This window comes from Hyperoodon ampullatus, assembly GCF_949752795.1.
Source record: "Hyperoodon ampullatus genome assembly, chromosome: 4".
Taxonomy (NCBI): domain Eukaryota; kingdom Metazoa; phylum Chordata; class Mammalia; order Artiodactyla; family Ziphiidae; genus Hyperoodon; species Hyperoodon ampullatus.
The window spans coordinates 159523286-159545627 of NC_136917.1; the positions used below are offsets into that span (position 1 = coordinate 159523286).

The window sequence follows — 22342 nt, forward strand, 5'->3', positions numbered from 1 at the left end:
TACAGGTTTCAATCATCAGCCCTTCCATTTTTTTCTCCATTTATTTCATTGATAATATCATAGTGTTTCATCACTCAAAATACTACCTTTGTCCTGATACGTACCAAGTTTATAAAGCCAACAACATTTGTCTTCTGAACTCCAGGCTGCATATACAAATGACTTATTGGAATTTCCACTGGTATCTCTAGTAGAAATATCTCATTTAGCATGTCTGAAGTTGAATTCCTAATCTTCTCCTTTCAACTTCCTGTGCCTGGATCCTTTCACATCTCGGTTGATTGCAACTTCATACTTTTAACAACTGTGACCAAACACCTAACATTTGTGCTTCACTTCTCCTTTCACTTATACCCCATATCATCTTTTTTAGGGAATCTTTGCTTTTTCGCTTTCTTTCATTTTTTTCCAGCTTTACTGAAATAATCGACATATGACGGTGTGTAGGCTCTAGGGAAGAATCCATTTTCTTGGCTTTTCCCGCTTCTAGAGATGTCTCTTGGGAGTTACACAAAGTCTCTTACATTTCAGACCCAGCAATGAAGTGCTGAATCCTTCTCACACTTCCATTGCTCTCTATCACCCAGCTGGGATGGATTCCTCCCCTTTTAAGGACCCAGATATTCAGATCTGTCCCATCTAAAAGAAACCAAGGTAATTTCCTCATCTCAAAAGACCTCAACTTCAATCATATCTTTTTTTTTCATGTAAAGCAACATATTCAAACACTCCCAGAATAAAGACATAGACATCTTTGAGGGACAAATATTCTACCTACCATATTCCTTTATTTAATATCACCACTTCTATTTACCACCTGACCACTTCTGATATTACTTCATTTTTTCTCTCTTTCCTTTTTAACTGTGGGTCTTGCATATTGTGTATTGTCATGTTTTCTGCTTACTGTCTGCTTTTCCCCAGTGGAATGAATGTAGGCATTACCCAGGCAGGGATCTCAGCCTGCTTGTTCAGTGATGGATTTTAGTACAGAGTACCATGACTGGCACATGGTGGACATTCCAAAAAATGTTTGTTGGATGAATAAACTCCTCAAAGTGATTGACAGATCAAATGAGACTCTTACATTTTATTGTCAGATGCATTTTCCAAAGGACTGAAGCTACTCATACTTCCATTATCTTTCTTTGCCCTCCCTTCTCAGTGCAATTACTGCTTTCTTAACAAGGAAAAGGGGCTAAAATGAACAGTGATGGAGAAATTTAAATGGGGATAAAATCGCAGCACACTGGAATGTGTGGGCAGGTGTTTGGGCCAGTATTTTTATGGAATTATAATAATGTTTAGTATTCTGTGAGTTTTTTTTTTTTTTTCTTTAAAACCAGCTGCCAGAGCCACCCCTTTCTCAACTAGACCTTGACTGGGAGACAAAAGAAGACATGAGCTCTGACAGATAATAGGTACTCCTGTGTCTTACATATATCTCCCTTCAATTCTAATCAATTGGTCACTTTTTGAGGCTTCCCAGAAATTAATAGCGAAATTCTCAACCACTGAATGCCTCCTGCACTGCCCAAATATTTGGCGCACCTGAATGGGGCTCTCTGAAGTAAAGCTGATGCCTACAGAATTAAAACAACTTCAGACTTTATAGAGGTATTTTGTAGTTTTCCATCTTGTGTGTTAATAGCCCTAAGCTGCGATTCAGGGGTTATAATAGTTAAAAATGTGTTCCTTTCTGCTCCTTTTCCCTTCCTCTTTTTCATTCACTTGTTTCCTTTTCTTTTTTTTCTTTTTTTTAATTAGTTTCTGCTTTATAACAAAGTGAATCAGTCATACATATATATCTGTTCCCACATCCCTTTCCTCATGCATCTCCCTCCCTCCCACCCTCCCCATCCCACCCCTCCAGGCGGTCACAAAGCACCGAGCTGATCTCCCTGTGCTATGCGGCTGCTTCCCACTATCTATCTACCTTACGTTTGGTAGTGTATATATGTCCATGCCTCTCTTTCGCTACCAATAAAGCAGTTAAAAGCTAGAAACTAAAATTCAACATGTGACCTTTGCATGTTTGCAAAGACCTTGGATGTTTATAGCTAAACAAATGCAAACCTTATTTTCTTACCCTCATCTAATTTCTTAACCTTTTAATTGATTAACATTAGCTTTGTGGTTGAACACAATGCTTTACTGTTACTGTTTTTAACATACCTTTTTACGTATTGATGCGTAATTAAAACTGATGGTTATGTATTCCTTTTTTTTTTTTTGCATGAAGAGGCTGATGTGTTAATTACCAATAGGCTGTTACTCTTCAATGTGTTTTTCCTTTGCATCAATTACTTATTAAGAGTTCAATTGAATTTTGTTTTATCTGCTTATAGTTTAAAATATAACACATTCTGGAATGAGAGATGCATAATAAGTTTTAATGGCATGCCTTTCCTATGATCCTCACATAGATCTCACATTGCATCACTTGTAATTTATGTGGTGGAGAAAATGATTATAATGGAATTACCATATAATATTTCTGACTGTTTCTACTGGAATTATTATTGTAAATAGATTTCCTACTCATAAAAATGCATAAATTATGTTGTCCAAAGTATCACAATTTTAAGTTAGTGACCTTTCTTTATAATATAGCTTGAAGTCCTAACTAAAAGCAACTTTCAAAGTTAATTGCTCTGACACCATCTTCTTAACCTTTTAGAGTTATTCGTCCCCAAAGGATAGAATATTATCTCAGTGAGGAATTCTGCATTAGAGTAAAAGATATACATTTTTAGATCTGGATCCTAATGTGGTCCAGGGTGAATAATTAGTCTTCTGAGGGGAACTCATGTGTGTCACATTAACTTTCTAAGTGCTGTGGGTTACTCCTTAATACTAAGGAAGAGATAATTTATTCAAAGAATGTCAGAGAAGTGTTCATTTTGCTTCATTTGAGTGACTATGTTTTCTTTCTGCATTCTCCTCCCCTTTTCTGTTCCTTAAAGAACAATTAATTAACCCTATGTTTTTATGTGATCAGATACACAAGGATTTTTTACTCTTGCTTTAGGACAGTATAATAACTCTCCTTTAGCATAAAAATATCACTCACTTTGCAAAATCTCATGACTCTAAAAGTATATTTCTACCACTGTGTGTTACAATAACACCGTGTTACTATTCTCTTTGTAGTATTTCTGAACTATATATGATGAAAATCAACTTTATCTTCCAAATATTTTTATATATTTAATGTAAAAAAGATAGAACTCTCTCAAATCGTCTAGTAGCTAGCTAAATTTACAATGTAATAGTTTACTGGTTAATAAGTCAGTACTGTGTTTATATCCAGAGCATTCCTACTTTACATACTAGAGTCCCATTCCCTTTCATTTGATGTCTCATTGCTGCCCACACTCGGAGATAGCACATTTCTAGTCTGATTATCTGTATAACTTGATTATTTGTATCTAAAAGTTTTCTCTCCATGTCTGAAGATTTCTACCTCTACTGCACTCATTACTGCTCATCCATTTCATTCATGTATTCATTCATTCACTCACTCATTCATCATGTTTTGCCTTACAAAACCTAATACAAAACATGTGTTCTTCCAGAATCTTAAAACCTACTTGTTAAGGAAAACAAGACAGTGTAGCCAGTGTTTCCCCCAACCTCTGTTGAAGAGTGCATGTTGTAAACAGAACTAAAGATTTGAAAATAGGTCCAATGGAAAAGATGTAATCCTGAGGGTGGATCACTGAGAGGGTGGGACGAATTGGGAGATTAGGAATCACATATATACACTACCATGTATAAAATAGATTCTGTCATATAGAGTGAAGTAAGTCAGAAAGAAAAAAAAACAAATACCATATTTTAAAACATATATATGGAATCTAAAAAAAAAAAAATGTTTCTGAAGAACCTAGGGGCAGCACAGGAATAAAGACACAGATGTAGAGAATGGACTTGAGGACACGGGGAGTGGGAAGGGTAAGCTGGGACAAAGTGAGAGAGTAGCATTGACACATATACACTACCAAACGTAAAATAGGTAGCTAGTGGGAAGCAGCTGCATAGCACAGGGCGATCAGTTCGGTGATTTGTGACCACCTAGAGGGGTGGGGTAGGGAGGTTGGTAGGGAGACACAAGAGGAAGGGGATATGGGGATATATGTATACATATAGCTGATTCACTTTGTTATACAGCAGAAACTAACACAACATTGTAAAACAATTATACTCCAATAAAGATGTTAAAAAAAAAAAAAAGCTAGTGGGGACACACTATAAAGCACAGGAAGCTCAGCTCGGTGCTCGATGATGACCTGACCTAGATGAGTAGGATGGGCGTGTGGAAGGAGGGAGGTCCAAGAGGGAGGGGATATATGTATACATATAGCTGACTCACTTTACTGTACAGCAGAAACTAACACAACATTTGGAGTAAAACAATTATACTCCAAAAAGATTTTTTTAATTAAAAGAAAATCATATAAACTATTAATCAATTGACCTACTGCTACTGTGCTGGGTTTCCACTAGTGTTACATGGTAACTCTCATTTCAAGATTCCAGCAGGCCAGATGAGAGATTTAAAAAAATCCATTAATAAAGTGATCATCTACCTTAGTAAAACACTCAAACTGAGTATTATCAACAACTTATGTAATCCAAATACATAGTTAAAATATTTTGATGTATCTTTGACTGTGTTGTACAGTAATATAAATACTGGTGAAAAATACAGTTCACTGATTGTATTGCACATTTATTTTCTAATTAGACATAACTTCTGAAACATGCTAAGTTATATGTTAATTCTCAAAACTTTAAAAATGTGAAGTCAGCTTCAAGTTTTAAAATCTAAAGCCATAAAACTACTGACATTTATCTTTTATTTGAATTATTTAGCATAATCAGTATAAAGCACAGAACATATAATTTTTTAACAGATGCTTTAGACTGACAACTTTACTACTTCTTTTACATATTTCTGTTTCTGGTCTACATCCATATGCCTATTTAAAAATATATATATAGTTAACTCTTTTTAATGTGAACCTTTAATCCAAGACTAAATAATTTCAAATTTAGCTCTCTAAAAATATAAAAGAGTATGCGAATATATCCTGAGGAAAAGAGTTAATTGTCACCATTGTTTTGTCTTTCAAAAATTAGCTGTTAGAAGGCTTAAACCTTGCCCTCAAGTGTTTTTAATTAATTATATTTATAATATATATATTTATAATTTATATAAAGTATAGCAATAGCTATTAAAACGATCTCACCTTTTGTTAATTTAATAACATGAAAGTTCCAGAAAAGGTTTTAGAAACATTTGTTCAATGAATTTGTTGCTTTACTTTGCTGTGCTTTGGTCATGGATAGAGGCAAAGTTGGAGAATGTGAAACAGACTGCTCTATCAATGTTGCATAGATGTCTACTGCATAAATGATAAATCTTTTCTTGTAGGTGCTAAAATGATGTGACAAGAGACATAAATAAATGAATAAATTCACTTTCATACATGCATGCAACTGTCTCTATGCAACTCATTCTACTGCTTCTTTTAGTAGTTAATTTACTAATGAAGTGTGAAACTTTGAAAGCTGTGTTTTTCATATTTTGCTAATGTATTTTTACTCCTTTTTAGAAAAACTCCAAAAAAGCAGTTTTGAAATGATTTAATTGGTTGAATCTAGCTGAGTGATTCCCATCAGAATTTTGTCCCTGATTATGTCCTATGTGTTTTCAAGAAATAAGTTAAACTTTTCCTGATGTACTATTATTTATTTTTCAGATGCCTTCATTTCCCCATAAGAATAGTTCTTTCCTTATATTGTCTTTTTCTATATTTTATATGTATTTATTTATAGCTGCATTAGGTCTTTTAAATTTTTTTAACATGTTTATTGGAGTATAATTGCTTTACAGTATTGTGTTAGTTTCTGCTGTATAACAAAGTGAATCAGCTATATGTATACATATATCCTCATATCCCCTTCCTCTTGTGTCTCCCTCCCACCCTCCCTATCCCACTTTTCTAGGTGGTCACAAAGCACCAAGCTGATCTCCCTGTGCTATGAGGCTGCTTCCCACTAGCTATATATTTTACATTTGGTAGTGTATATATGTCAGTGGTATTCTCTCACTTTGTCCCAGCTTACCCTTCCCCTCCTGGTGTCCTCAAGTCCATTCTCTATGTCTATGTGTTTATTCCTGTCCTGCCCCTAGGTTCATCAAAACCTTTTTTTTTTTTTTTTTTTTTTTAGATTCCATATGTAAGTGTTAACATTTGGTATTTGTTTTTCTCTTTCTGACTTACTTCACTCTGTGTGACAGACTCTAGGTCCATCCACCTCACTGCAAATAACTCAGTTTCATTTCTTTTTATGGCTGAGTAATATTCCATTATATATATATATATATAGATATATATATATATAGATATATATATGCCACATCTTCTTTAACCATTCATCTGTCAGTGGATACTTAGGTTGCTTCCATGTCCTGGCTTTTGTAAATTGTGCTGCAATGAACATTGTGGTACATGTCACTTTTAGAATTATGGGTTTCTCAGGGTATATGCCCAGTAGTGGGATTGCTGGGTCATATGGTTGTTCTATTTGTAGTTTTTTAAGGAACCTTCATACGTTCTACATAGTGGTTGTATCAGTTTACATTCCCACCAACAGTGCAGGAGGGTTCCCTTTTCACCACACCCTTTCCAGCATTTATTGTTTCTAGCTTTTTGATAATGGCCATTCATTTCTGATGCAGGCTTTCTCTAGTTGTGGTGAGCAGGGACTACTCTTCACTGAAGTGGGTGGGCTTCTCATTGCGATGGATTCTCTTGCTGTGGAGCATGGGCTCTATAGCACGTGGGCTTCAGTAGTTGTGGCATGCGGGCTCAGTAGTTGTGGCTCATGGGCTCAGTAGTTGTGACTCATGAGCTTAGTTGCTCTGCGACATGTGGGATCTTCCCAGACCAGGGATCGAACCCCTGTCCCCTGCATTGACAGGTGGGTTCTTAACCACTGTGCCACCAGGGAAATCCCTATATTTTATCTTTTAAAATATATCTTCTAAGAGTTCAGAGACTTTAACATAAACCTTGAAAATTTTCACTTTACTGTGGTTAGAAACCAAAATGCTATGTGAACAAGGTTATATATTTTCAATGTTTGCAAGTGTCAGAAATGTGCAAAAAGTGAGTAGTTGAGGTTATGTGACGAAAAAGGTTTCATATGAAGGATAACTGTTCAGAGCTCTTGGGAGAAACCATTCTTCAGGTATGTGTTTGCAATTTAAGAAAATACTGAGGTTGTTCTTAGCTAGAAATGTAGCAGTAGTATTCATAGAAATATTTAACTGAACTTTGATGTTATAAGTTATAGCAAGATATTAAGTGTGAACCATAGGCAGTTTAAAAGAATTTGCTAATATATATATGATAAAAAGAAGCTTATAATTATCTTACCGTTATTTATCTTTCTCGTTGAAATCCTCTGCTGAAATATTACTCTATAATGTCTATTCAAAGAATATTCGATCATTTTAATTTAATAAGTGAAATTTTTTGGTGTATCTCAATTAATTAAAAATTAAGAGGCTTCCCTCATGGCACAGTGGTTGAGAGCCTGCCTGCTAATGCAGGGGACACGGGTTCGAGCCCTGGTCTGGGAGGATCTCATATGCCACGGAGCAACTAGGCCCGTGAGCCACAACTACTGAGCCTGCGCTTCACAACAAGAGAGGCCACGATAGTGAGAGGTCCGCACACCACGATGAAGAGTGGCCCCCGCTTGCCACAACTAGAGAAAGCCCTCGTACAGAAACGAAGACCCAACACAGCAAAAATAAATAAATTAATTTAAAAAATAGGGCCTACTTATTGATTAAATCTATTACTGTTATTTAAATTTTGAGTTAATGTTTCATAAATTGTCAAGAAAGAAAATATTCTACCACAAGTATTTTTAAAATTCTAAATGTAAACAATTAATCTAGAAAATATTTATTTTTCCAAATTATAAAATTAATGCTTCTGTGACAAATAAGTGCCTCTTTTGTGGAATTTTTAATAAATAATTTGAATGTCAATTTGTCTTACAATGTTTTTTTTTTTTAATTTTAATGTTGAAATAGAATGACAAGCTATCAATTAAAAAAAAAAAACCCTACAAACATGGAAGGCAACAGTGATTTACTGGTAGTTTCTTTTTTCAGTTCTATTCTATGTAGGTAGTAAAGTGTGGATTTAGTAGAATGACCACAAGGGTTATTGTTTTTCTTTTAATAAGTATTGCTTATTAATTTTTCTTACATCAATAATTTTATCTTAGGCAGATCATAATAAAAATATCCATATTGATACCAACTGGAGAAAAACTGCACACCAATAGATGATTGTAGCAACCCATGGGACACTGTGGAGAGAAGAAAAGTCATAGTCAAACTAACTATTAAATTATAGATTTAATAGAGAGAACACCATGTGAATGAAGTTGGAGTATAATTTCGTGTTAAATTATTCCATCTTTATTTACAGCTGCACTCCAATTCTGACAAAGGTGATGGATCTGTGAAGTACATCCTTACTGGAGAAGGTGCTGGGACTATATTTATCATTGATGATACCACAGGTGACATCCACTCAACAAAAAGCCTAGACAGAGAGCAGAAGACTCACTATGTGCTTCATGCTCAGGCTATTGACAGACGAACAAACAAGCCCCTTGAACCTGAATCTGAGTTTATCATCAAAGTGCAAGACATCAATGACAATGCTCCAAAGTTCACAGATGGTCCATATATCGTAACTGTGCCTGAAATGTCAGATATGGGTAAGAGAAACCATTTTTATATTTTGGTATTTAATATATTTTTGGTGATCCAAAAATCATCTTTTGAAAACCAGTTTTTAAATTTTTTGGGGGGAGTGAAGAAATCTGAAGAAGTTCCAAAATATTTTCATAATTTTCTATGGCCTAAGGTATTATAGCATATTTGGCCTAGCTATTCTAATATTTATTAAAACAAATTTCTGAATCTGTAAGTTTAAGAAACAGCTTGATCTCAAGGTAAAACAACCATAAATGAGAAAACACTTGCAATTCTTGCTTAACTGGCATAATTCTTTGACCATACCAACACATTCAGTGACAATTTGTATAGATACATATAATATAATGTTGGAAATCAATTGTTATGTGTTTTATGCTTGCAGGTTATGATAAAATTATAATAGTATTAATAGTACAAGCAATAGCTACATTAATCAATAAACTTTGCTGATACTCCTAAGCATTTACATCCCTTATTTATTTTAAAATATATGACCACCCTGTGAAGTATTTTGAATACCGCTTTAAAGCTGTGCAAAGTGGTGTACAGTATGTAAGTAACTTTCCCAAATTCTTTCCTAAATTGCTAGAAGAAATTGACTCTAGGCTCTCCTGAATGCAGAGCCTGCACTGCATTTGACAAGTCGCGATTGAGGTCTCCAATCTTCTGATCATCTGGGGTTCTCCCACCACTCACAGATATCCATGGTTTAGCTATTTTCGTTTATTTTCATCTCAGATGATAAATTTCCTAAATATTATTAAAATAAAGTTCAGCTGTGATAATAATATTTTTATTACCTCTGTGAGGCTCTCAGTTTGAATTTAGAATGTATATTTTGAATAAAGGTTTTACATATTTAAGTTTTAAGTTACATATTTAAGTGTATGTATGGGTTTTAAATTAGGTATTATAGTCACGAATCAAATCACTCTGTGCAATTGGATATATATATATATATATATATATATATATATATATAGTTTTTTAATTTGAAAATTTTTCCAGTTTTATTGAGATATAATTGACATACAGCACTGTATGAGATTAAGGTGAACAGCATGATGGCTTAACTTACATATATTGTGAAATGATTACCACAATATGTTTTGTTAACATCCTTTGTCTCATATACATAAGGTTTTGTAATTCAAGATTGCAGTTTATATTTTTTTCCCCACATCCACTCATTTTAGCTCTCCTGAGATTGGTAGATAGCTTCTGAATCCATTGGGGAAGCAGGTTAGAAAGAGAGACTAAGTTCTCCTTCTTAAACAGAATCTCAGGGGAGAAAGCCATTGCTAATCTGGCTCCCCAGGGACCACAGTAGAATGCAGGGTCCAGACTCAGAGAGCCTGTGGAAAGGCCAAGACACTCATGCTCATTGGTCTCTTAGGAAAGTTGAACAACTCAACACCATTATTTCTGGCAGGTGAGAGTTTGTGAGAAAACTCCAGAACAGACTTGCTCCTAGCACCTTGTCAAGGGACTGACAGCCCATCTGCCAGTCCTCTTCTCCTATAAAAGCGAAGAGCTCTATGACTCCACCACTTGTGAGAATGGCACTGATAAGGTACTGCCAGGGGCCAAGTAAGAACCCCAGGGAGTGCAAAGGAAATGACGGTCACCAGTGCAGGCAAAGTACCATAGAGAGAAAAATGGGCACAGCAGTCATTACCAAGAAAGAGTATTGAACGGTAGATAATCAGAGCACTTAGTGTTTTAAGCACACTGCAGAGAGATTTCCGTAACTCAAAGCCATGTTTTCTATAAACAAGTAAACAACAAAAAAATCAATGTATGCATTGAAGCATGAAGGGTCACTTATAAGACCCAAATTATTTTTCTGGAACTTAAGAACATCCTAGACTGGAAGAAGGAGCTAAAAATCAGAGGACAAAAATACAAATATATGGCAATTGTGAGAAATAGATGAGACATAGAGTTTATGTTAATTAGACCTAGCATGTGAATAACACATGTTTCCAGAGAGTAGGAAACAGCAGATGAAGGAGAGGGTTATAAAAGTGTTATAAAAAAATAACACTTTTTCCTGGAGGTGAGGAATATACAGAATTTACAAGTTTAACAGACTTTCTGAGTTCCTGGAAAGGGTAATAGAATAAGAATCAAACTTAGGCTTTAGGAACTTTGCCAGGATTCAACTAAGGATACAGAGAAAATTTTTACAAACTTTCAGATATTTAAAAATTACCTATTAGGAAAAAACATTTTCACATCATATTTATCACTTGAAATATTTGAAAGTGGTTAACAATTCAATACCACTCTCAGCCTACAGAGAAAAGACTGAAACCCCAAATCCTTCATTCAGGCAAAACATGATTCATCTGTTAGCATGAAATAAATATGTGGAGAAGGATCCAGAAAGTATATCATCCTCCCACCTTATCTAGAAAAATATTCAGGAAAACAGGCGACACTGAAAATAGTTGAAATGAATCAGAACAGAGATTGAAAAGCCAAGGAAAATGACAAGGGGAGGAAAAAAAGTTATCAGAAATGTACCCTGAAATATATACGTATGTGTGAACACAGTGAAATCTAAGTGGGTACATGTGAGCCTGTTAAAGAATGCTGGACATTTAGGAATCATGAAGCCTAAAGGAATCATTGCAGCAAAGGCTGGAGGACTTAGGAACAAGCCAAGACATTTCAGTCCTCATCTAGGACTTGGAGAGAAAGGTAGGAATGGGAGGGAAATACTAGTGAAGCTGACCCTTGAACTACACGGGTGTGAACTGCGTGGGTCCACTTATATAGGAACCTCTTACACAAAGGCCAACCGTAATAGGTTATCTGTGGGTTTTTGACTGCACAGGAGTTTGGTACCCCTAACCCCCAAGTTGTTCAAGGGTCAACTATATTCTTAAGTTCTTGTATGGAGACAAGTATGGTTGAAGGAGAAATATTTAATGCCTGAAAGTATTGGAGAAAAGGGACAAAGCAGAGTAGGCTTTCAGTCTCATTTGTACCACAGTTCCACGCATGATTTCTGGTGTATGGCAAGAAAGAGTATGGCAAGCTTTAGGCTGAATATTAGAAATCATATTGTGTGTGTGTGTATGAACTCACTGTGGAAAAACAAATACATAAAAATCATTATAACAGCATCTAATGCACATTGTAATATGAACATATGGAAGGTGATATAAAAGTTAGTGGAGTGAGAAACTCACTTTACATTGTGGGCTTAAGAGTGAGTGGTATTTGCACTGCTTCTAATTTTAGAAATCAAACAAACAACAACAAAAAACTAGTAATGTGGTGCAGGACAGAACAGTAAACCATGGCAGTGGAGACAAATGCAGCCTGCTCTCTGTTTCTGTAAACAAAGTTTTACCAGAACAAAACCATACCCATTCATTTAAATATTGCTATGGTACTTGGGCTTTGCAGTAGCAGAGTTGAGTTTGCAGCCAACACTATGGCTCACAAAGCCTAAAATCTTTACTATGTTGCCTTTGTTTTTTTGTTTCTATTGGGTCACCTTTATTTCAACCCTTGGGCGGAGTCTAGGTCAGAGGGCTTTTATTTATTTATTTATTTTTATTTTACTTTTTTTTTTACATCTTCACTGGAGCATAATTGCTTCACAATGGTGTGTTAGTTTCTGCTATATAACAAAGTGAATCAGCTATACATATAAATATGTTCCCATATCTCTTCCTTCTTGCATCTCCTTCCCTCCCACCCTCCCTATCCCACCCCTCTAGTGGTCACAAAGCACTGAGCTGATCTCCCTGTGCTATGTAGCTGCTTCCCACTAGCTATCTATCTTACGTTTGGTAGTGTATATAAGTCCATGCCACTCTCTCACTTTGTCACAGCTTACCCTTCCCCCTCCCCATATCCTCAAGTCCATTCTCTAGTAGGTCTGTGTCTTTATTCCTGTCTTAACCCTAGGTTCTTCATGACATTATTTTTTTTCTTAGATTCTATATATATATATGTGTTAGCATATGGTATTTGTCTTTCTCTTTCTGACTTACTTCACTCTGTATGACAGACTCTAGGTCCATATGTTGTCTTTTACAGTAAAAGTTTGCCAACCTCTATTGTAAGGGATTTTAGAGAATGACCCTCTAATACTCTTGATAGACAGTCATCTGCTGATCCAGGGCAGTTAGTGTTCTGACAGCCCAGCTGACTATATACATATGTACAAAAACATGACATTTGTCACAAAAAATAGGATCATGCTTCTTCTTCCCTTTAGGTAAATGCTGTTAGTTATCCAATATTCAGCTTCCCCTTCCCTATTACCAAGAGGACTCAGTTTTGATCAGGGTGACACTGTGCAGAATTAAATATTCACCTCCTACCATACCTTTTCATCTAAGAATGACCATGCGATGTAATTCTAGATGGTAGGATGTTAAGCAGAGGCAATTAAGTAGAACTTCCAGGAAAGATGTAGGTTTCCTGCCAAAAAAATCACACCCAGCATAGTTCACCCATCACCATTTTCCTTTCAATTGTTGCCTAAAGCAGACGTGGTACAGAAATGTAGCAGCCACTTGCAACCATAAAGATGAAAGCCTGTTGCTTAGTGCAGAAAGATAAAAGGGCCCGGAAGAATGATCCATTACAGAACTGATGCTCCTGTTCTGGTCTGTGAATCCCAAGAGCCTTCTTACGAAAGTAAATCTCACTTTTTAAGCTATCGAGTTGGATTTCAGATACATGCAGCTGCACTGAATCTGAATTGATAGGTGGACAAATTCTAGGTTTCAACCTGAACCTAATAACCAAAGAATTGAACCTAATACTGAATCCAAAGGAGTGGCGAGTAAGGTTTTAGCATCAGAAAAGAAAAAGTGATGCCAGTTTCTATTAAGTGGCTTGATTTGGGAATGATACAGAAAATCATCCCTCCTTTCCATTTCTACTATGTAATTGTGACGCTAGATGATTTTGCTATGTAACCAATATTTCTTTCTGCATTTGGTGAAGCTAACAGTTGGTTTCAAATGTCGAAATCATGTTTCCTATCAACTGTAGAATCAATTGGATCCATAGAAGTTCTGATGAGTGGATAAAATGAGTACAATCAAATAAACATGGGGAAATTACATTAGCAGAAGATTCTTAGGAAAAATAAACACATGTTAATTATACAAAAAAAATCTCAAATTTCACTAGTAATTTAAGAAACCACGAAGGAGAAGGAGATAGCAATGTTCACCTACCAAGTATGCAAATTTGATAATTCACAAAATTGTTAATGTGCAGAACCGTTAACAGAAAGGTTGATTTTCATAGTTTTTTGGAGGGTAATTTGGCAATGTCTATCAAAATTTTTAAAAGAACATATATCTCTTGTAGAAAGCTAATTTTTTAGATATACTGACATGGATATGCAAAGATATAAAAGGAAGGATGCCCATTGTAGTATTGTTCACAATAGTGAAAAATAGAAAACACACTTAAAGTACGCTGATAAAGAAGTTAAATGAATGATTCTTCATATACTGATACCCTAGGCAGCCTTAAAATGAATGAATTTAAACGGTGTATGCTGACATTCAAAGATCCAGAGTATTTTAGTGAGAAAAAAGTTTCAGAAATCTATGTGGAATAGAAACTACTTTATTTTTAAAAATAAATACGAGTTACAGAATATGCATACTCATACATAAGAAATATCTGAAGGAGACACACACACACACAGGTAAAAATGATTACTTCTACAAAGAGGGCTGCAGGTTTATTTGGTATGAGAGAAGTACATTCTTCTTTATTAAAATAATATATACATTGTATTTATAAAATGATAATGAAAAGTAAAATGTAGATTTGTGAAAATAGACATTAATAATATTTACATTTAAAACTATACCAGTTCCCAATACTAATAATAGCTAACAATAGTGTGATAGGTGACAACAAAATTTTCACAACAGAGGGTGACTGATAAGATCATTGTTTTTACCATATACACATTAATTGAGTTTTGAATCATCCAGTCATTAAAAAACAACTGTATCCTTTAATCTCTCCAATTCTTTCTGGAAAGAAGGAGAGAGAGAGTGAAGGCATTTAGTGGGCTAAGAAATGTGATAGTGGCTAGTAATAAAATGGTAAATAAAACAAGACCCCTAAATTTGAGCAGGCTGCAGACATGTAAACAGAACATTTCAATATGGCGTTTGATAAGCAAAAAAATAGAGGTCCCATACAGTTGGACTGGGAGCCCTGCTTGCAGACTAGAGAAGACATCCTCTGAATCTTATATAATGTATGTGGCTTTTTCAGTTAGACAAGGAGAAAAAAGTGCATTTTACATAGAGGACACATGATAAAAAACACTCCTCTCTCTTCCCTGTGGGGTTGTATAGTTTAGAGTGTGTGTGTGCATGTGTGCAAGTGCACCTGCTTGTGTGATTAAGGGGGCATAAACAGGATCATCATGCAAATGATGGATTCCTTATAGAGCTATGCAAAATGTGATATGAGAATACAGAGGGGGCAAAAAAAGGCAGTACTAGGGACCTCTTATGTATGCACGGTTTTATCAGATGACTGTTTCTTGTATATCAATTGCTAAGAAATGGTCGTGGAGCCCTCCAAGGAGTTGCTGGGTGTTATATTGCCAGTGAGAAAAACATAATGTGGTAGTATATTTCTGTCAGTGAGTAACAGCAAACAGACAAAGTCTGTGGCATTCTGGATGTTTTCAAAAAGAAAGATGCAAAATAAACGGAAGTGGTTTTTGATGCGTGTTTTAAAATAAGGTTTTTCTTTATCTCTTAGATTTACATACGCCATGTAATTTCAGCTATTATCTAGGGAATCATATCCCCTTAGAAGAGTTTTGCAACCTTTCCACTATTGACATTTGGGACTGGATAATTCTTTGTTATGGGGGCTGTCCTGTGCATTGTAGGATGTTCAGTAGCATCCCTGGTCTCTCTACTTATTAGATTTCAATAGCATCCCTCACACCACTGCCATATCGTGATGTCTTCAGACATCGCCCAAAAATCTCTGGGGGCCAAAATTGCTCTCAGTTGAGAATCAGTGCCCTAAGAAACATGCAGAATAAAAGAATGAAAAGATTTCAAAATAGAAACATAAATGGGAGAAAAGATATTTGTTAAATTTCAAGTCACTTCCGAAGAGAATCCCATAGTGTTGAAATGCTCATGCCATATATTTTGTGACCAAAACAAATTCTATCTGCCCAGGTAAGCAATTTTCATGTTTAAGTATTAGTTACCATATTTAAATGGATAACATTATGAAAACAGTGAGGAAAACCATTGAATAAAGTTAGGATATTTGTGCTCACAGAAAGAAGAGAAACAGTGTGGCTACATGAGAGTCATCGTGGTGCTCATTTAAATCTGCCTGTTTTTGTAGCACTGATTTAGAAAAGGACAATTTGAATTATTTTGGGTGTCTAGTAAGCTAGTGAGTGTCACATTGTTTTTTTTAAAAACTTATCTAAAAATGTGATTGCCTTCAACAAAGTGAACATATGTGGCCAGAATGACATTATAATATTCTGGAGGGCAAATGTAACCTGATAGGACTGTGAAAAGACTGGTACATATTTTATCAATACACACTTAACAATTTTTGTTTTCTTTTATTCTCTGATATGTGGTTTATTATCATTCCAATCTTGACGACTTTACCACCTCCTACCGATTATTCTATAGAAGTACTTCTTTAATTTGATTTTCTGTAGTTTTATTAAGTCTGTGTTTTTCAAAGAGGACAGTAACCATGAGATGAAATTATTCCCTTTTTGGAGTCAGTGTTCGGGTGCATGTGTGGCTTTTTGAAAATGAAGATAGAATGAATAAAATCTTATTTGTAAATAGCATTGCCATTCTCAGATGGAAAGGGAACAATTGTCTTAAGACTTTTAGTGATATTATGATAATATATATTATTATAAAAAAAGTTAGCAAAGGTTTATTTTTAATTGTGTGTATTGGTAAATCTCTTTTTTAAAAAATAATAATTTTGTCTCCTCTATTTGTGTGTAAGTATACCCACATTTCTTCAATTCTAGTATTGCTTTTGCCTGGAATCAAAAGTACAAATTTAAATTTGGTTGCATTGCAATCACCTTAAATTTTCAAAAAATTGCTTTATATATGGAAATTGTTTCAAAGAAAACCATGCCAAATCACAGTCTAATTTACTTGAAAATAAATTTCACATCCTCTTTTTTTTCATGGAAACATATTTATAAGGAAATATATAAATCTCTACCTATTCTCTTCTATATGTTAATAAAATGTACCAATAATTAAACATTATATAAAAGCATTTTTAAATTGTAAGAGATTATAGGAATAATGTTTTTTAATTAATTGGAGAGAGAATAGAATATACTTTATGAAAATTATGAATATATAATTTATGGACTCTAATTTCAGTGGACTACTAAAACTTAATTTGGCATATCAGGAGAAGATACAAAGTTTTACTCTATGACCCTTAAATTCTGCAGGGTTCTTTGTCTTTGGAGATGTATTAATACATCCCCAATCTTTTTCATGTTTTCTTTGTTCCCTTCCAACCTCTAAACCCTAGACCTGTTTCCATTTGCAGCTGTGTTCTTTGTTGCAAAGCAACAAGAAGAGGCACCAGCTGTGCTTATTTTATTGTGCTGCTTATTGGGGAACGAATTTAATTCTTCCCAAGCATCTTGGGAGCTTCACCTGGATGTCTTCCAGGATTCTAGTAGCCATTATATAATTGTTACCCTGGGGCATAACTTCAGAATGAGATAATTTCAGTAAAGTGAAGCTGACACTGCAATTCTACATGGTAGATTAGAGTGTATATGAAGAATCATATAGAGCAAGTGGTGAATCATACATTGGACAAAGTTTTCTAAGATTCATAAGTTTTTTTTCTTCTTAACTTCCTTCTCATAACTTTTCTTCTGTATCAGTTAGCTTTTGTTTTGTAAAAAAACAAACCACAATTTACTGGCTCAAAATATCATCCATTGTACATGGACCATCAGAAAGAGAAATTAAGAAAACAATCCTGTTTACAATAGCATCAAAAAGAATAAAATACTTAGGAATAAATTTATCAGAGGAGGTGAAAGATCTGTACACTGAAAACTATAAGACACTGAGGAAAGAAATTGAAGGAGACCAAATAAATGGAAAGATAGTCTGTGTTCATGGATTGGAAGAATATTGTTAAGATGTCCATACTACCTAAGGTAATCTACAGATTTAATAGAATCCCTATGAAAATCACAATGGTGTTTTCCACATAAATAGAACAAACAATCCTAAAATTTGTATGGATCCTCAAAAGACCCCAAGAAGCCACAGCAATCATGAGAAAGAATAAAACGTGAGGCATCACACTTCCTGATTTCAAACTATATTATAAAGGTGTAGTGATCAAAACAGTACAGTACTGGCATAAAAACAGACACATAGATCAATGGATCAGAATAAAGAACCCAGAAGTACCCATGTATATATGGTTAATGAATTTGTGACAAAAGAACTAAGAATATATAGTGAAGAAAGTATAGTCTCTTTGACAAATGGGGTAGGGAAAACTGGATAGTTACATGCAAAAGAATTAATCTGGATCCCTATCTTACACCATACACAAAAATCAACTCAAAATGGATTAAACACTTGTTGAATGTAACACTTACAACTGTAGAACTCCTAGAGGAAAACATAGCGGGTAAACTTGACATCAATCTTGGCAACGACTTTTTAAATTTGACACCAAAAGCAGAAATAAACAAGTGGGACTTTAGAAAGTTTCTACACAGCAAAGGAAACCATCAACAAAAAGAAAAAACAACTCATGAAATGGTGGAAATACTTCACATTCATTCTTAGGGCAGCATTTCAAGAGACTGAGAGCAGAAGCTTCAAGGGTTTTCGAAGAGAAGGCTCAGAAGTTCTACTACTCTAATTTTGCTGTATTCTATTACTGTACATCACTTGAAACAATGTTCTGTAAATATTTATTGAATGATAATATGTCACTTCTTTCCACCTACACTTATGTTTGGAGGAAAGAGTTTGTAAAAATACAGCCTCTTAATTTTTTGAACATCATTGTTTGGATATCCGGTAAAACAGTTTTATTGCTTTATGGAGTAATGATTCTTTTTTATTTTCTTGTAAATAATTACATTTTTTTTCAAGAAGGACCACAAAACCAATTTATTTTCTCACTTTTATTCAATGATTGATATGATCTACCAGATTGCATTTTATGCTACTTCAGATTCCTTAGTTTCTCCATTTACTTTTTATGAAAGTATACTAGACTTGGAATTCCCTAATAAAACTGATCAATTCATAATAGAAAGTACTTCACTGGAATAGATAAATTATTTCACCATAAGTTGGACCCAAATTTACAAAAATTAAATCTCCACGTTATGTTTTTTGTTTGTTTGTTTTTGGCCGCACCATGGGACTTGCAGGGTCTTAGTTTCCTGACCAGGGATTGAACCCAGGCCCTCTGCAGTGAAACTGCAGAGTCCTAACAACTGGACTGCCAGGGAATTCCTAAATCTTCATGTAATGTTTTAAAAAATATATTCAAAAATGATTTTCATGTATATGCTCCTCAGTGTAGGAAATGTGAATACAAAGCAAATCAATCAGTTTTGTCAATTCTAGATACAACTTATGTTCAAGTAAATGTAAAAAATATAATGGGTGAAATTTTCATAATGGCTAAAGGAACATTCTGGTGTATCAATTAGCCTTGGAACTTAATACTTCTCTTCATGGAGATAATGTCTTTTTTTAAAAAAATACAACTAAATTTTTTTACTACACCTGACCTTAGGGCATCCTGGGCTTATTACAGTGGTCCCCAACATTTTGGCACCAGGACTGGTTTCGTGAAAGACAATTTTTCCATGGACGGGGGTGATTTGGGGGGATTGAGGGATGGTTCAGATGGTAATGTGAGACACGGTTCAGGCAGTAATGCAAGTAGAAGCAGTTGGCAGCAATGGGGAGCGGCAGATGAAGCTTCATTCTCTCGTCCACCTCCTGCTGTGCGGCCCAGTTCCTAACAGGCAGCAGACCAGTACCTGTCCATGGCCTGGGGGTTGAGGACTCCCAGCTTATATTTTATTGCTCACTACTTTATATTATACATTAATTTGAGCTTATCTGATATTTTACTGATTTGTAGGTCCTTCACATTTTTTATTATTTTATTTCTGTGTCATATGCTCCTAACAAAGTATCACAAATATAATAGTCAATAAATAAATAGACTCTATATGGAATAAAGACAAATTATACATTTTATAGAGGTGAAGAGCTATTATTCCATGTGATGTTTCCCTGTATACTTATCACATAAATGTATAGATATAAAATTTTCTTATTAAAATCATTCTTAATATTTACAAAAATTTACTGATATTTTATATAAATTTATCCTAATTATGGCCACTTTTGTTGTTTTTCTCCCTCTCCTCTCCTTTCCTATTCTTTCCTTTCTTCTTTCTTTCCTTTCTGGAGAAATAGACCAAATCAAAATTCGCATATTAGACACTTGCCATTACTTAATTATCACTGATAAATTATAAAGTGAAAAATATGGGAATTCCCTGGTGGTCCAGTGGTTAGGACTCTGCACTTTTACTGCTGAGGGCCCGGGTTCAGTCCCTGGTAGGGGAACTAAGATCCCTATAGCTATGTCAAAACAAAATGAAACAAAAAGCCTTGAAGCACTCTTTCTGTCACTAAGCCTCTCTGAGTCTAGAATCACTGTCCTAAAATGAAGCAGCTATACATTCCCATCATTATATTAAAATACATATATATATATATATATGTGAGTATGTGTGTGTGTGTGTGTGTGTGTGTGTGTGTGTGTGTGAAATCATTGTATTAGAGCACATACTCCTGAAATTTCATTCTAAAAACTCATGTGCAATAAATTCAATCTCACTTTTTTGGGTAGTTTTGCCATTTTCTAGGAGTAAGGTATAGAGTGAAGGCATAGCAATAAGGTGTGGGGTGAACGTTCTGTGTTCAAGTATACAGAGAAGGCTCAGCATGAGGTATAGGGAAAAGGCTCAGCAAAGAGGGCTAGAGTGAATACACAGTGCCCAGCAAACAGTTACAGAGTGAACATACAGGGATCAGGACCAGAGGAAGTCATTGTGACCACTTGTAGAATGAAGTCACAGTGATTAAGTATAAAGTAAAAACACTGCAGTCAGGTATAGCAAGAAGGTATAGTGATGAGGTGTGACAGAAGGAAAAGTGATCAGGTAGAGAGAGACGGCACAGTGAGAAAGAGGAATGTCTGTGCCATCGTAGATTCCTGCTGCCATCCACCAGATGTCTTTATTCCCTCTCTTTTTCAGGGTTCAGTCCTTGAGGGTCATAATTGCCTGCCGTCTGTCTTAATAGAGAGTCCTCTTGAGGTCCGTTAAGTTTCTCTCAGCTAAATTTCATTTCCCACCTTAGTAAATGGAAAATATTTTCTTGCTCCCATACACTGGTAAGGAGAAAACTCTGTGAAGGTTAGTCTAGATCTTTTATGCTTTCACATGTTAAGTGTCCCCCTTATTATTAAATATCTTATGGCCTTTATTATGCTGAGGTATGTTCTCTTTATATCTACTTTGTTCAGATTTTTTTAAGATAAGGGAGTGTTGAATTTTGTTAAACACTTTTCTGCATCTATTCATGTGACTTTTATTCTTCAAATTGTTAATATGTTGTATCACATTGACTGATTTGCAAATATTAAACCATCCTTACGCTCTTGGGATAAATCTCACTTGATCATGGTGTATGACCCTTTTAATGTATTGTTAAATACATTAAAAAAGGGCAGTGCTGTGTGTGTGATTTTCCTCTCTGGTTTTGGTATCAGGGTGATGTTGACCTAGTGGAATGAGGAGTTCAGAAGCATATTTTCCTCTTCAATTTTTTGGAATAGTTTGAGAACTATATACCTTAATTCTTCTTTAAATGTTTGGTAGAATTCACCTGTGAAACTATCTGGTCGTGGATTTTTGTTTGTTAGGTGTTTTTTTTTTGATTACTGATTCAATTTTGTTACTAATGATCGGTCTGTTCACATTTTGTATTTTTTCTTGATTCAGTCTTGGAAGATTGTATATTTCTAGGAATTCATCTATTTCTTCTAGGTTGTCCAATTTGTTGGCTTATAATTGTTTGTAATAATCTCTTATGATGCTTTATATTTCTGTGGTGTTGGTTGTAACTTCTCTTCCATTTCTGATTTTATTTATTTGAGCTTTTTTTTTTTCATGGGTCTGGCTAAAGATTTATCAATTTTCTTTATCTTTTCAAAGAACCAGCTCTTAGTTTCCTTGAATTTTCTATTGTTTTTCTAGTCTATATTTCATTTGATTCTGCTCTGATCTGAATATTTCCTTTCTTCTACTAACTTTGGGCTTTGTTTTTCTTCTTTTTCTAATTCCTTTAGGTGTAAGGTTAGATTGTTTATTTGAGATTTTTCTTGTTTCCTGAGATAGGTCTT

The 22342-nt window shown here is 34.8% G+C and overlaps 1 protein-coding gene across 1 annotated transcript in view; it reads left to right on the plus strand.

Moving 5' to 3' along the window:
* Positions 1-22342, plus strand: part of CDH18 (cadherin 18) — a gene marked incomplete at both ends in the record, with an annotated part of 338110 nt that overhangs the window by 77828 nt on the left and 237940 nt on the right. Inside the window, one exon of the mRNA XM_079703309.1 lies at positions 8523-8817. Within this exon, the coding sequence (XP_079559435.1) occupies positions 8523-8817 (295 nt within the window). The remainder of the gene's footprint in view (positions 1-8522; positions 8818-22342) is intronic.